The sequence below is a fragment of the Corvus cornix genome, chromosome 1A (assembly GCF_000738735.6).
Source record: "Corvus cornix cornix isolate S_Up_H32 chromosome 1A, ASM73873v5, whole genome shotgun sequence".
NCBI lineage: Eukaryota > Metazoa > Chordata > Aves > Passeriformes > Corvidae > Corvus > Corvus cornix.
This window is the reverse complement of record NC_047057.1, coordinates 58,601,945-58,618,271: the sequence shown is the minus strand read 5'-3', so window position 1 is coordinate 58,618,271 and position 16,327 is coordinate 58,601,945. Positions and strand designations below refer to the sequence as shown.

Sequence of the window (16,327 nt, the reverse complement as noted above, 5' to 3'; positions counted from 1 at the left end):
TTTCCTAGTTTTTTGTTCATCACATGTTGCTAATTAAAGTTACAGGAGAATTTAACTGACCAAAAGTCTGCAGCATCTACATGTGGAAAAAGAAAAATAGAGAAAAAATAACCAGCATTCAGTACTGTAGCCACAAGTACTACATTTTATTAGGAGTTTATTTCTCCGATTTATTTCTCCAGGTTAAATGTGCAGGCTCATCTAATCCAAACTGGTGTTGCTGAGTAAACAGTGGCTCACCCCTCCCTTTTTAAGAAAGCTTAGCATCCTCCCAGGATGGACCTATGTTCAAAATGAGTCATCACCCCCACAGCATTAACAAAGAAAATGATAATTTGACAGTGAGGAATAAGAAAGAAAAAGCATTTTAAAGAATGGTGGTGAACATCACAGTTGCAAATTCTAAATTTTATGGGTTCCACTTCTGATAAACATATATAAGCTGCAAGAAACTGAAAACTATTTTCTATTTCTTTTAAAAACAGAAGATGTCTAGCATTTCACAAATAGACCCCAAACTCTGAGACTTAAAATCAAAACATCTTCACTCTAACCCAATTGTACTGTCAAAAAATAAATTGAAAGGTTACCCAACCATAAATAATGGCATTTTTTGGCTGTAGAGTAACACAAGTGTCTCTCCTACTTCCAGGACCAACTTCTCATGGAAACTTGAGTAAAAGCTCCATGTGTCAAGAATTATTTTCAGTAAACAAAAATTAGGAAACATAAACTGTTACCATTTCACCAATACTTCTCTAAATACTTACTTCCCTTTCTCATGAACATTGCAAAATATTATTCAAACACACGCAACATTACATTGCTTCCGGACACTTGTGGGTTAGTTCCTTCACAAAATTACACACAACTTTCAAAATACTCAATCCTACAATGTTTATATTGGCAGCTTAATCTGTCACTAATGCAAACTCAAAGTCAAATGATTTATCTTAAGAGAATAAACAATGAGTATGGAAAGCTGGGAGCTGCTGCTGGCTTTGGGTTCTATACCACCGATTTCTGCAAAAAGCTCTGTACTTTTTGTGAGAACAAAAGCTCTCAATTATGCTACAGCAATTCAGTGTCATAGCAGAAGATCCCCTAGTAAAACATAAAGGAAGCAGAAATGCATTGCTGAACTTTAAGTACAATTTGCTCTTTAAAAAAAAGAAAAAAAAAATTCTCCTTATACAAAAAGAGCAACAGTACGTGCAGCAGAAACAGAATACCTCCAATAAAATTTCATTTCACTAAGGTTAAGTACTTTGGAGAAACAAAATTTCATCTGATGATTAGCACCAATAGACTTTAAGGCAACAGCACCAAGTCAAGACAAGAATTACTCTATAGAGTTAAATTCAATGATTGTTACATCAGCAAAGCTGACGTATGGCAAGTATTTCTAGCTGAAAGAAAGATTATACTGCAGATTTGGCCTATCTACAAAACTGATCTGCAGCAGCACAGCCACCTTAGCAGATGGGCATCAACAGCTACACAAACCTTCAAGTCAGCCAAGGCCCTCTACGTCAACTATGAGGTTTATTTCTGACAGTGTTTTTCAAAAACAAACTGTAAAAATTAAAATTAGGTCACAGATCAATAAGATGAATATTCAAACAAATCATTAAATCAAGGATTCCAAAGGCATTTCAGAAGGAAGAGTTTATGAAATCAAGACTGCAATCCAATCAGTTTACATATTCCCATTAAGAAGTAATGTTCTACATAAAACTTAAATCTTGCTTGATAAAGAATTACAAGAGAGAAAACAAAAAAAGGAAAAAAAAAGGTTGGAAGATATCCGCAGAAGTCATCTAGTCCAAACAAGTGTTTAGCACAAAAAAAATTTTTAAGTTCAATGAGGCTGCTCAGCCTTCAAGCTTTGCAAATCTTGAAAGATGGAGAGCCCTCAACCTCTAAGCAGCCAATTCCAGAGCTCAAAACCCACACTCGTGATGAGGAATTGTCTCTTATGAAATGAACTTGATGCTCACTGTGTGTGACATTGTCCCTTCCCCATTTGCTGTGCATGTCTGCATAGGTCTGACCCTCTCCTAACATTGAAAGAGCCTGCAGATTCCTCCTGAACCTTCTCTTCCCCGTGCTGAACACCACCCCAAAGCAGCCACACAGGTAATGAGTGGATGGATGGGTGCCTCTTCATGCTGGCCACATTTGCTGATGCAGCCCAGCGTGCAGTTTGCTGCTGGTATCATCAGGGTGGGTCACTGACAGCTCAGACTGCTCCCAGCTTAGTGTGAACTTACAGTTTTATTTCACAAAGTATGTATTTGAAAAGTTGAATATTAGATTAAAATCGGCAGAACTTGTCAATCTACACATAATCCTATGGCTATCAAAAATAGAACAAAAAGTGAATTTTAATTATATTGCATATCAGTATATTTGCATACCATATAATAATCTTATACACGTGAGAATACCCCTGAAACTTCAGCTAAGTAAAATGCATCAAGGCCTGATAAGCTGCAAAGTCCAGCTAAAGCATTATAAGATGGCATGTTTATATTCAGTGTGCACACATGCTGAAATACAACTGCTGTCTTATTCTGCTGTATACATTCTGCAGTTTTAACTGTTGTGTATACTCAGGAGCAGCAGCCTTAAAGTTACTTCTTAAACGTTGCAACCTACTGACAAAAGAAAATGACCTCAGAAGTCAACAGAATTTGAAAGATGTAATGCAGATACGCCAAAAGAGTTCTGATGACAAGATGAGGACAAAGGGTTTTTTCAAAAATACGCCTATTTTTTTCTTACATATAATTTATATTATATTTGAAATTTGTTTTCTTGGGCCATGACCAGGCTATACATTCTAGTAACATCATCTAAGGAAATAAAAAGCAACAATTTTAAAATTTTAATTAATCAGTGAGAAACCTAAGTAGAAAAACATGATTTCTCCTTCTCTCTGCCCCTTACTACATCTGGTTAGAACACCAGTCTAAATTCAAGCAGGTAACTGTCTTTGCCATGCTCTCTCTCTCCCTCAGTCAACTTTAGATACTATCCACACAGTGCAAGACTTAAAAGCCTGAACTGCAGGTTCCTGGTCTTTGAAACTGAGATTGTGTTTCTATTTAAAACATGTCTGACCTTTTAGGCTGTTGATCAAATGCAAATCCCACTAAGTTAAATGGGAGCTGAAGATAGACAGTAACATACGTCACGACTTCTTCATTTAGTAAGACTCCTAAATCTGTACTTAGTCTAACTTTAGACACTCCAGTTTTGGTCCAACATATTTGAACAGCATCTGTTAGGAGCCTGGTAAAAACCAATCTGAAATTCCCCAGAGGGCCACCAGGTTTCCCAGTGTCTGTATGCAGTGTTAGCATTTTCCTGGAATCCCACAGTCTGGAACAATCTGAGATTCATCACCAAGATCTATTTCAGACGGTATCTGCCTGCTGTTGCAATAAGCATACTTCAGATCAGCAAAGAGGTAATCTTCTTTAATTAACTAATTTGACCTCCTGCATCGATTCTTCAGATACACAGGAATAAGAAATTAAATACCCTCCTGATGTTCAACAGCCAAACTCTCAAAACTGAGAACAGCAATGCCTCTGAATAAAACACATCCAGGCAAAGAGAAAGCCAGGAAAAAAATAAAAATCACGGTAGCTGGGGGCAAACATGCCTCTACCTCCACGATTCTCATTTTAAATTGCTTCCAAGAGTAGGAGTAAGAAAGAGAATGATTCCTTCAAGACAGTATTAGAAAGCTGACCGAGTATTAAAACTTATTTTGATACCACTGTAATTCTGTGCATTTGCATAGTGTTCCATTTTGTGTGGAGTCCAAATTAAAAAACCAAAATCAAACCAAACAAACCTCAAAAGACCTGGCAGCTTAGTCTTGGACTGTTAACTGAAGTAACCTACTGGTCCAGAATGCAACCCCATCCCAGACAAGAACTTCCATGCGAACGGGCCAAAACTCTTTCAGTTCTCAGAGGGAAGCGCTGGTAGGTAATACTGTACACATGACTATGGGGTAAAAAGGACACACAGCAGCTGGGAAGTTTAAAAAGGTAAGGCCTCCCTGAACAGTCATTAAGAGTCTACAAAAGCTAACAAATCTGATTAAGTCATTTAACCACGATCCCTACCTTCTGAGTTTGAGCTGAGTGCTTTTGGCCAGCCTGGGTCTGTGCAACCCATTTCAGTTTGTACACTACATTTGTTACCAATACACAGGCCTTTATTCTCCTTGCCTTAACTCAGGTTACCCTTTTCATCAGTATTTTGTTGGTAGAGACAAAAGAAATACAAATTTTGATGGATGTTCCAAAGAATACATAAGTGCATATTTTAACCATTTTTGCTAGTGAATCCCAGGTTTTCCCAGTATCATAATAGCAGCCTTCTTTGCAGTAAAGATTTCCAATATTTACAATGCTTAGAAAAACCCTTAGGAAAAGGGTTTTTCCATGGTGAGTCACAAACTATGTATTTTGGGAAACAGCACTTCAAGGACTGATATAAGGCACTAAGAAATTATGTGGGAAGACAAAAATCATTGATGTTTTCAGCTACCGAGATACAGAGTGCTTCCAAAAAGTGTGGTAAAACCTATTGAGAAGCTCCTGCAGCCTCTTTCCAGGAGAAAATAAAATACAATTAATGATATTTCTACATCTACTGAGTCAAGCAGTTATTTCAAATATTTGGAGCACCTCTCCTATGAAGACAGGCTGAGAGATTTGGGGTTCTTCAGCTTGGAGGAGGCTCCAGGAGACCTTACAGCACCTAAAGGGGCCCTACAGGAAAGCTGGAGAGGGGCTTTTTACACAGGCATGTAGTGACAGGACAAGGGGCAATGGCTTTAAATTGAAAGAGGGTGTGTTTAGATTAGATATTAGGAAGAAATTCTTCACTCTGAGCATGGTGATGTATGGAACAGGTTTCCCAGAGAAACTGAGGACGGGCTGTCCCTGAACTGCTCTAGGGATGGGGCTTTGAGCCATTGGTCTAGTTGGTTTAGTGAAAGGTTACCAGCCCACGGCAGGGAGGTTGGAACTTGATGATCTTGAAGGTTGCTTCCAACCCAAACCATTCTGTGGTTTGACAGTGATTTCCAGGGGTCTGTTTGAGCTGAGGTCACACACAGTGATTGGCAAAAGTTAAAAGTCAAGATTACATAAGAAGGAAATCTGGCTACAAGCCATTTTTGGATTTTAATACAGTCATTGATTACTAGATTGATTCTTTCCTTCAGACAGAACAAACAGAGAAGTTTTCTTAACATCATATTAGAGAACATTGACAAGATTCCCAAAGCTATCACTAATTATAATGATTAGAAGAAAATTGTGTCGTTAATGACAAATGTTCTTTTCTTTTTTCTGTACATTTTGTTTCCTGCCTCTGTACCTTAGACAAACACTCAGAAGTCTCTCTGCAGCTCTGGTCTCCCTCCTGAGCCCTAATTTTCCTGCCCAGGGAGGACCAAGGCAAGCAACTTGCTGCCCTCCAGCTTCACACTACATTTTCCACCCAGGCTTGCACGCTCTGCTCTACTCCCCCTGCTCCACACTCACTTTTATAAGACCATCACTGAGGAGTGATGGATCAAAGCAGGGAGATACCCCTACATCTGAGTATTCCCTCTTGCAGGAATAATTAAATATATGCTGAACTCAACACAGCACATGTCAATCACTTTCGGTATTTCAAGGAAAGCATTCCTCTTTCGTAGTCAGTTGATGAAACCCGAAATGATGGCTCCAACAACAGCTGTCAGTTTTAACGTTCTTTTGACGTAAAATGCGTTGACACCCTCTCCTGAATTTGGAGGAAAAAAAAAACTGAGGGGGGTGAAAATTTTGTCTTCAATCTCAGATGAACATAGAAACAAAAGCTTCAAAAAGTCTTGAGCAGCTGTAACCAAGGCATAAATTCCTTTTTTTTTTAAAAAGAGATGTATGTTTTATATTCAATGCACAAATAATTTTACTATACCCTCTGAATGCTAAATGTTCAGAATTACTTTCTTGAATTCTTCTGCTTTCTCATGAGCTTCTGCTCCCCCCACCCCTTCCTTTCACTTTTAACTGGAAGGCAATGCTGTCACTAGGTTCAACCACAACTTCACTTGACAGGTCTTCAGAGGTAGCTCCAACACAGGCCAGGAGCCAGTGCACAGGGTGCTGCAAGTTCTCTGAACATGAGCTGGTAGTGAGAACTGTAGTAAATTACAGATATAAAGCCAGACAGGAGTACAAAAGAACCAAACAAACCCTATGGTACTGAAAATCTACACACTGGAAGATGGATGGACAGCTGTCAAACTTGTCAGAAGCGTAAAAAAAGCCATGTTTTTGCAAAAAGCATTACAATAAAACTAGATGTTTACATCTAGTGAAAGACAATATAGGTGAAAGCAATAGTGTTCATTTGCAGATGCTTACCTAGCAATTAGCTCTGGCTAATTTCAACTTTGGCTAAAAGAAGACAACATGCTTGCTGATAGCAACCTCAAGAGATGATCAAGAGACACAATCTACAGGAGTCCTTAAGAGTCGCTCACGTTTTATGGAAAATGCAAAGAGATTAGAGCAGCAGAAGGATTTTAAAATCAGTATCAATACAGGCTGAGAGATGAAAGGATTGAGAGCAACCCTGCAAAACAGGTACTGGTGAATGGAAAGTTGGACATGAGCTGGCAAAGTGAACTCAGCCCAGAAAGCCAACCACATCCTGGGCTGCATCCAAAGCAGCATGGCCAGCAGGTGAAGGGAGGTGATTCTGCCACCCTGTGCGGCTCTTGTCAGACCCCACCAGAGTGCTGCATCCAGCTCTGGGCTCCCAGTATAAGAAGGACATTGACCTGTTGGAGAGGGTACAAAGGAAGGTGAGAAAGATGGTGAGAGGGCTGGAGCACCTCTCCTATGAAGACAGGTTGAGAGAGCTGCGGTTGTTCAGCCTGGAATAGTTAAAGGGCCTTTGATATTTAAGGTCATCTATGAGAAAGATGGGGACAGACTTTTTAGCAGGGCCTGCTGTGAGAGGAAAAGGGGTGATGGTTTTAAACTAAAAGAGATTAGATCCATACTAGACATAAGGAAGAAAACTTTTATGATGAGGGTGGTAAAACACTGGCACAGGTGGTAGATGCCCCATCCCTGGAAATGTTCAAGGCCAGGTTGGATGGGGCTCTGAGCAACCTGATGTAGTTGAAGATGCCCCTGCTTATTGCAGAGGGGGTTAAACTTGACAACCTTTAAAGATCCCTTCCAACCCAACCCATTCTATGAATCTAAGGCAACAAAGGGAAGGATGATGCAGTTCAAGTAACACACTAGCAAAATTACCCATAAAGATTCTGTGTAAAAGCAGGACTGTATTACAGCCAGAAATGAATCTTTGGCAAAGCAATAAAAATAGAAAGCTCAGAAGATGATGGACAGAGTTTTAAGTTCCATTACCTTCCCACTTGAGCATTTTGGTGAGAGTACACAGACCACAGCACCAAGACCTAGACACAGACTAGAGGTAAAAGCTTAAGGGGAAAGAGGAGCCCTCCACAGAAGCCAGTGATGACACCCAGGTACAGAACTTGAGCCCCAAACTCGCTATCACACACTAACTCTGTACATGGGAAGTTTGCTATTTCTAACACGTCAGACAGACATCTTTTTATTTGTATCAAAACTACCGTGTTTTCTTAGTTCTGCATCTCCTAGAGGCAAACACATTCTTTCACACTTTATCACACTACATTCAAAACTTTTTACATATAGCTTTGTCCTTCCATGCTGCAACCAGAGTTTTTCTGGCCCTTTCTCTGACAAGTGATGGAATACAGAAAGTCATGAGCCCTAGCAGTGACAGGTTAGATTCAGATAAATTGCTGCCAAGTAAATACTGAGAACAGAAAGCAAGTCCTGTCTTGACCAAGCCAAAAGCAGCCAAAAGGTGGGAAAGGTGAAGAAAGGACACATTAGACAACTGCTATTGGATTGAAATGAACAGTCAAGGGTAGAGAGTAATCTTGCTTCTAACTGTATCTGGCACTCAGTAATAGATTTCTTCTTTTTTTTTCTTTCACACTTTAGTTCTACCACAGGAAGTCTACACACTAAACAAATTACAAGTCTGCAGCATTTAATCCTGTTCACCTTGATAAATGCATCTGAGGATGATCTAATCTATGCTAGTGACCATCCAAATAAAAGGTTCCTTTCCTCTCTCACACCATCTTCTAGTTCTTGGCTCACAGCTGCAAACTCTTTTCCCTTTCCTAATCTCAACCCCAGCTTTGGGGCTCACTGACTTCATCATGATCAAGTTCAAACTACTACCTGGATGGTAAAGTAATCAAGCAAAACCAGAATATTTTCCTTACAGGTTAGTGACTGGCAGTGGCTTAGTCACTGCCAGTACTGCAAGTACGTGAACAAAGGAAGCGGAAGAACCACATAGCAAAGAGCTGGGAAGAACAAGCTTTTCATTTCAACAATGGCAGGCTCTTTCCACAGGGCTCACTGTCCCATGGGATAACTCAACTGAAAAAGCACAGTGTCAGCCCCTTTCACCTTCCTCCCAATGGCTTGTGGGTCCCTAGTCAGTACCAGCACTACTCGTCCCAAGCCCCGCTCATGATCCAGCAGAACTCGCTGCAGCAGAGGAACACCCGGCTCTGCCTCACAGGGCTGCCCTACCATGCTGATGAGCCAGAGCTGCAGCTTCATCTCAGTGGCACATGGATCCCTTGAACGTGCTCATCTGCTTTCAGCTTCACGCTTTATGGTCACCAACTAGTCCAGACTTACTCTTTATGCTGCCGTAATCATTTCCCAGTACATATTTATAACTGCAAATGCTCTTTTCCCTATCATTGATCCACAGAACAAACATAGAGCTTCCAGTGATGGATCTTGGTTATAGTTTCAATAAAAGCAAGTGACAAATGGCTGTGATGAACTAACAACTTCCCTACCTGAAATCCAGACTAAGTTCATTATTATTATTGAGGTTTGATACACAACCTAACAAAACCCACTGCATGTGGCAATAATAATTCTAGATATATGGAATGAACTGGTTCACGTGAAAACAGAGGTGTGCTTAAATATAGCGGAGTGGATAAAATAGTGATAGCACTGACTCAATACTCCCATTTCACATTAGCAATAAGTAAAGCAACTCCTGAGGGCCTCATTTGACCTTAAGGACATAATGTCAACATTTGTATAATCAACCTAGCACCCTGCTCTGACATATTAAGCTAAAAGCTAGAAGTACCTCAAATAATGAGATCTTTATTTTTAATTACCCAGTACCTTTAGGCAGCAATTACAAATAAAAGGACTACAAAAGAAATCTGGTTGACCTCCAGTTATTTCAACACTTGAGAGAAGCATGAAAAGGGCAGGTTTGAAGCACGTGATGCCCATTTAATTCCTAATAGAGGTAACTTTTGCATGCAGCTCTTTAAGCTCTTAATGGTCCTATGTCAATGAAACTCTATGAATTTGGAATGATGAAAGAATACAGACATTGAATTTGTAGTTAGTTTACAAATTAAAAATGGCTTAAAAATTTTATTCCACCCCACAATTTTATGTATTTCTTTAAGAAGTCCCCTTCTACTTATGCAATTTTTTGGATTATACGTGATCATTTTTCAAAGAGAAAAAAAGGGAAGTCAGCTGCTTTAAAGGCAAAGCTAGTCTTACAAAATGTTTTCATGTGTATATATTGGCTTTTAACAGAGCATGACTTTCTCCATTATAAACACAATCTTCTTTCCCTTGGCCCCTACAAAGGGGCTTGACATTTCAATTGCACCAACATTATTTTACACCGTGCCACTGATCTTCCCCTACTGAATCCCATACAGTTCCTTTCTATCTCTTAGAAAAGAGTAAAGTAATGCACAAGGAGAATATTCCCTTTTACTACAGGTATTCTTAGATTTGACCTCAGATGCCTCCTGTAAGATTAAGATAACACAACATTAATCTAACCACATTTGTTTGAATGTAAACTTACCTCTAAATATATTGATGGTGGGTTATGCTCTCCTCCAAATTTGTCTAGCAGTGCTTCTATATGTTCTTGTGTCAATTTAATCATCTGTTTGATGTTCCACACCTAGAACAGAAAATTAAAATATTTAATCATCAAAAGAAGCCTACAGAATCTGTCCTAGAACAAAACAAGAATATCTTGATATTTAGTAAGAGAAGTCCATAATAAAAATTTTAATTATCAATAAAGGAGTGCAAAAGGCTATCCTGTCCATCCAGTTTCAGTAACAGCTTGCTTCTGAAATAAACAGAAAAAACCTTAAATTTAGTTTTAAAATTCAGGACCTATTGAATAAACAACTTCTAAGAATGGCTTGTTTTCCTTGTTTATCAATCATATTAAGTATTTTCCTTGCAAGACTTAGTAAGCCAATTTGTACAGTACTACAACATTTAGTTAAGGAGTAAAAACTATGAAACCTTAAGCAACGTATGTAAACAACACTCACAAACCCAGACCTAGTGTTCAATTTACATGGCAATAGAATGTCTTGATTTTAAAGAGCACCTTCTATATCTCAACTTCCATATTCAGTCTACCCTGCGAGCTACAGACCTTGGACATGACCTGAAAAAGACATTCACCTCCTGTACACAGAGATGACCTACAGCATTGAACTGTGAAAGCACTCATGTTGCTACTCATTCTTCACAACTGGAAAGAGTTCACTTTAGGACTTGGACACTACTGTAGGTGAACAGTATTATGAATCCAAATTTATACCTAAAAAAGGCAGCAAAGCACAAGACCGAACCTTTAAAGCAATAATGCCACACTGATGTAAGAAGTAAGTCCAAGCAAAATGAGAAACTTATAGCAGAGGACGAGGAAGGAAGAAAGGAGAATTGCTCCTTCATACATACTGTTATTCAGACTACTTATCAGAAAAAATTATTCAATCAGTTTTTAGAGCTAGGATGGGTCACCCTAGGATGCTTCTTCCAAAGATAGTTTAAGGATTCCTGTTACCTTTTCCAGATAACTCTTTTCTACTTCATGGATTATAACATATAATACATAGTCTCAAGATCAAGTCTGCATGTACAAATTGTGACAACCTACCTCAGCAAAAAAACCTATGCAAATAACTTCATATTCTAAAGTAGGCACCATTAATAGGATGCAATCCAAGATGGACCAAACCAGGTTTTAATATGTAAATTGAGAAGTTCACATATAAACAAATTCTAAAATACTGAACTTGCATTTTGCACATCACCTTATTTACCCATTCTATTTCTAGGTATCAGTTATCTGCCAGCAATTTCCTGAAGTAAACTAATGACTGATCCACTTCTAGCCCAATTTTTTGAACAGGTACCAGAACAAAGGTTTCATTAAGAAGCTACAGTTGAGCAAAAATAGTTCACTCAGGAACAAGCAAACCAAACTACAAAAAGTGAGAGTGGGGGGATACCAAAGAATGTGCTACTCAAGTATTCTGTATGTAAATTCCCTTGAGGCAATGGTGGGAGTCAACTTGCTTCTCAACTTGCAATCATTTATCACTGAACCTAGGACTGACAGCCAGCAGCAAAGAGAAGGTTTTCTGTATTTGGTTGGTTTTTCCCAAGATGGCAAGGGCTAGTTGTATGCTTGGTGAAAAGAACAAGCATGAATCAACACTGAATCAATTAACCTGTTCGATGTAAGACTCAGGATGTTTGCTTACCATGTAATTGGTAACATGCTGCTGTTAACCTGGGCTGCAGATACTGAAAATTCCTGGCAATCTTAGGAATTACCTCAGGATTACCTTCAGGAATAGGTTTATTAGTACCTAATGAAATGTCTATTGTTTGGTTATTCTGGCAATTTTACCCAGCATAGGTTTTCCTCATCAAAATGAACAATTTACTGTTTAACTGCCTGGCAATGAGGAAGGTGAAGAGGGAAGATTCTTCACTGACAAAGCAACACAGAATTGCAGAAGGATTTGAGGTTGGAAGGGAACTCTTGAAGTCATCTGGTCCATGCTCCTCCTCAAGCAGGATGCCCAGGACCATGTCCAGATGGTTTTTGAACATCTCCAAGGATAGAGACTCCACAACCTCCCCGAGGCTGTGCCAGTGCTCAGTCACCCTCACAGTAAAAATATTTCCTGATGTTCAGAAGGAACCTCCTTGTGTTTCATTTTGTGTCCACGGCCTCTGGTCTTGTCACTGGGCACTGCTGAAGACAGCCTGGCTCCATTTTCCATTGCCCATCATCTCTGTGGTTCTTCACTGGATAGTACAGCCAGCACAGCTCTCCAGTATAACCATGTTTCTCTTGTACTGGGGAGCCCTGAACTGGACAGAGTACTTCAGGCAAGGCCTCACCAGTGCCAAGGAGAATGAGCCCCTGCCACATGAGTTTCCAAATACTTTTTTCATTATCAATGAGTAACTTCCCTGCTCATGTTATTTTCTGTTTTGTGCCCATAACCAGAACCTTGCTTCTCTCTTCTCTTACAGTAAAAATACCAAATAACAAATATAACACAACCAGCAATATGCACAATGGAAGCACGTTATTTTGAAAACATTGGCAAGAGAATCAAACAGCCTCTAACAAGGGCAGAGATCTTCCTGCAAAGTTAATATCATGACAAGTGGAACCTGACTAATTTAGGTTGCCCAGCAAAATTGTGGGTGCCCCATCCCTGACAATGGTCAAAGCCAGGTTGGACAGGGCTTTGAGCAACCTGGTCTAGTGGAAGGCTCCTTGTCCATTACAGGGCAGTTGAAGCAAGATGATCTTTAAGGTCCCTTCCAACCCAAACCATTCTGTGATCTTATGATCGATGAAAGAAATTTTAAAATCACTGTAAAAATATCTTCACTTGAAGAAGCTGAAAATACAGTTTAATGGAAGACAAAATTTCTCAGAGGAACAGAAAACATTGCCCTGAATTACCTAGTATATATCTCTGCAGTAAACCAAGAGCCTTTTCACAAGTGAATCTTACAGTCAAACTTAATATGGATTTCTATAATCTTAGAAAGGCTCCTCGTACAGTTAAAAGTACGCTGAAGGCAGAAGGAAATTTATCAAAGTCAGCCATAGCAACAAATAATTACTTGTTGCTCATAGAAATGGAAAAGCTATTTTGTGTGCCATATTCATCAAAAGTCTTCTGACAAGATGAGAACTTTCACAAATCTAGTATTGACTAGCATATTCTAGCCTAAGAACACATATTCTAGCACAAGAACACATATGCCATAACAAATTTCCAAGCTTCACAATTTCCTTTTAAGTGAGAACTTGAACTTATATTTACTTAGAGCAAATTTACCTTCTGGCTTCCCACATCTGTGAATACTCTAAGATATTTTTTTGTGGTCCAGAGCAATCCTTAAGTAGCTGGCTTGAGAATTAACCCCTGTGCAGGTAAGCTGCATCTTATTATGTAGGATCTATTGCTACTTCAATTCAATTGAAGGAACTCGAGTCTTTTCCTAACTGGAACCCAAAACAAATGACCTCACGTGACTCAGAAAAGTCTGCTGCTGCCCACCACAGCACCCACAGCTTTTGCTTCACGAAAACTTCACCATCCCTGTTGCATTTTCACAGCCAGCAGAGCCAGCAACTTCAGCCCATCTTTCCTCCTTGCAGATTTGCTTGTTCAGACAACTCAGCTTAGTTTGTGGCATAAGCACAGCCCAGCCTTGCAGAACTTGAGCCAAGATAGAGCCCCATCTTCCCTGTGGAAAGCACCCTGAAGCACTAAGTTCTTAAGAATTACACCTCTGGAGTTCAGCAGCACTCACAGATACACAGGTTCCTTTAAACTATCCAAATAAAATCCAACTGTGCAAAATTGGCCTAGCAAGGGTCTCATTGCCCATAAGCACATACATTCCAGGACAGCAGCAAAGAACTGCCTAACAGAGACACCGAAAACATGGCATATGGAATCCTTTCATCAATCAGTTCCGGACCAAAGAGCTTGTTCCTACACCACAAGATAAACCCAAGTTTTTAAAGATTAAAGTAATCCCTTTATCCACTCTTTATTCACACTTTTTGAGAAGTAAAAGAAAACTGCCTGAAAGTTATTAAGAAAGAACAGACCTATTTTTTTTCTTATTCTTATGAGCACTCCACTATATTTATGAAACCCACACCTGTAGGAAACTGTAAAACCACAATTGTGAAGTATCTTACAGAAATACAAAAATCGATGGCAGCCTCAGAGACAGTTGCTGGAAATCTTAATGAATTTTAAAGTAAACCTGCAGTGCATCCAGTACTGCCCGCATGCGAGTCCGGTCCCTTTCCATAGGAAACGGAATGGGGATTTGAGACACTGTCTGAACTGTAGTTCTATAAAAAAGTAATGAATCCTTTACAGCTTGGATAACCATATCATTTTTCCAAAAAAAGCATCAAATAAATGTTTCTGGCCTATCTTGTAGCATTAGGTTAAGGTTATTCTCTATCACAAGAGATTAGATTTGATTCTCCTTTTAGTGCTGCTGACACAAGGAAGCTGACGCAGGCTAACATAGACACAGGCAGCCAGACAACTGGAAATATTCCAGATACACTGGAATATATCAACTTGAATCTGCCTATTGTGGATAATTGTGCATTAATTTTGCAAATAAGCACTCCCCTACAATGCAATAAAGATGATGACCTATTTCAAGCCGGAGGCAAGTCAAATACAGTAGAAGCCTAAACCCATTCTATTCAGGGAAGACTATGGCTGCACAAACCACAGAATATGTTGAGTTGGAAGGTACCCACAAGGATCACTGAGTCCAACTCCCAGCCCTGAATAGGACCATCCCCAGGAGTCACACCAGGAGCCTGTTCCAGTGCCCCCAGGGAAGTGGTCACAACACCAAGCCTGAGAGAGCTCAAGAAGCCTTTGGACAATAATCTCGGGTACATGCAAGGTTAAGTTACAAAGTTATTTTCGCATCCCTTGCTGCTTGTCAAAATGTGCAGTGCCTGAGACATCACAAAGCAAACTTATCTTTCATACTTTCTGCACCTGGCATCACTACTCAAATCTTGCAGCACATCCCACCTCGAAGGTGTATGATTCATATTTGGTAGAAGACACTGAAAGTTCAAATCTATTCTGTAAGAAAATAAAAAAAAGCCTTTATTTGTCCAGGAACAGTATGTCCTGAATTTGGATTACCACACTTAGTGATGACAGAGAATACTCTGATAGAACTAACAACGTAATTAAAGAACAAACAAATTAAAAAATTAAGCATTTCATTTGGAAACTGCTTCATAAGAAGGACAAAATCATCAATATCTATCCAATACTATTCCAATCAGTCCTTTCAAGCTTCTTTCTTACACAACCAATTCAATTGTTTGCTCCACTGAGCAAGGATCCACTTTGTCAGAAAACACTTAAGAATGCTGTCATGTATGAGATTGTCCTTAGCTGGACTAACATATTAACTGACTTGAAAGTGAGATGCTTGGGTGAAAGATAGGCAAAAGGACATAGGAATGGGGTTAATAACAGAGTGCTCCACCAAACCATTTGCATGGCAAGACGCAGAATATGTGGGTTTGAGTTTCTATGCTGACAATCACTATTGCCTCTCTCTCACACTTTGGTACCTCCTTCAGGTACTTTCCCCCCTCACTTGTCTTGGTCCCAGTCCTCTTCTTAACTCTTACTAAGCTTGCTTCTCATTTTCTGCAGGCATGTGCTGCAACAAGCACAGCCAGTGGGATGGAGAGTCCTTTCCTTCTGCCAATATTCCACGCTATAGCTCCTCTCCATCCCTCCGTGGAAGCTTCTTGCAAGTTGCACATCCACTGTGTTAATTTCTCCACTTTTCCTACTCTCCTGGCTCTTCATGCTTACCACATTTTCAACAGTGCAGTTAAAACTTTTATAAAACAAGTGTGACAACACTTGAAAACAACAGCTGAAAAACTTCACTGAATTGAAAACCAGCTTGCAATGGCTTTCACATGAGAGTTTACACATGTGACATGAAGGTCAACATCAAGCTTGCCTTTCCTAGTTCATAGTTTGCAACTTTTTATTAAACTCAGTGAATCATTTTTATCCTTTTTATTTATAGGTCCTTTACAATGTCTGAGATAGCCAACAATGAAACACTCTCAAAGTCTGTATGTAGGCAGTTCAAAATGAGTCAGTAAAATTTACAACCACAGACTAGTAAATAAGTTACAAACAACAATATCTACAGAAGTAACTGTAGCCAGGAGAAAAAGGATTCGTTACCTCTTTTTCCACAAAAGCCTATGAAGGTATCTTTCT

The 16,327-nt window shown here is 39.4% G+C and overlaps 1 protein-coding gene across 2 annotated transcripts in view; it reads right to left on the bottom strand.

Annotated features, from left to right (window-relative positions):
• Window positions 1–16,327, bottom strand: part of BRAF (B-Raf proto-oncogene, serine/threonine kinase) — a 79,927-nt gene that overhangs the window by 53,794 nt on the left and 9,806 nt on the right. For both annotated transcript variants that reach the window (XM_039570908.1, XM_039570907.1), the window contains exon 2: window positions 10,033–10,134. In XM_039570908.1, coding sequence (XP_039426842.1) covers window positions 10,033–10,134 — 102 coding nt within the window. The remainder of the gene's footprint in view (window positions 1–10,032; window positions 10,135–16,327) is intronic.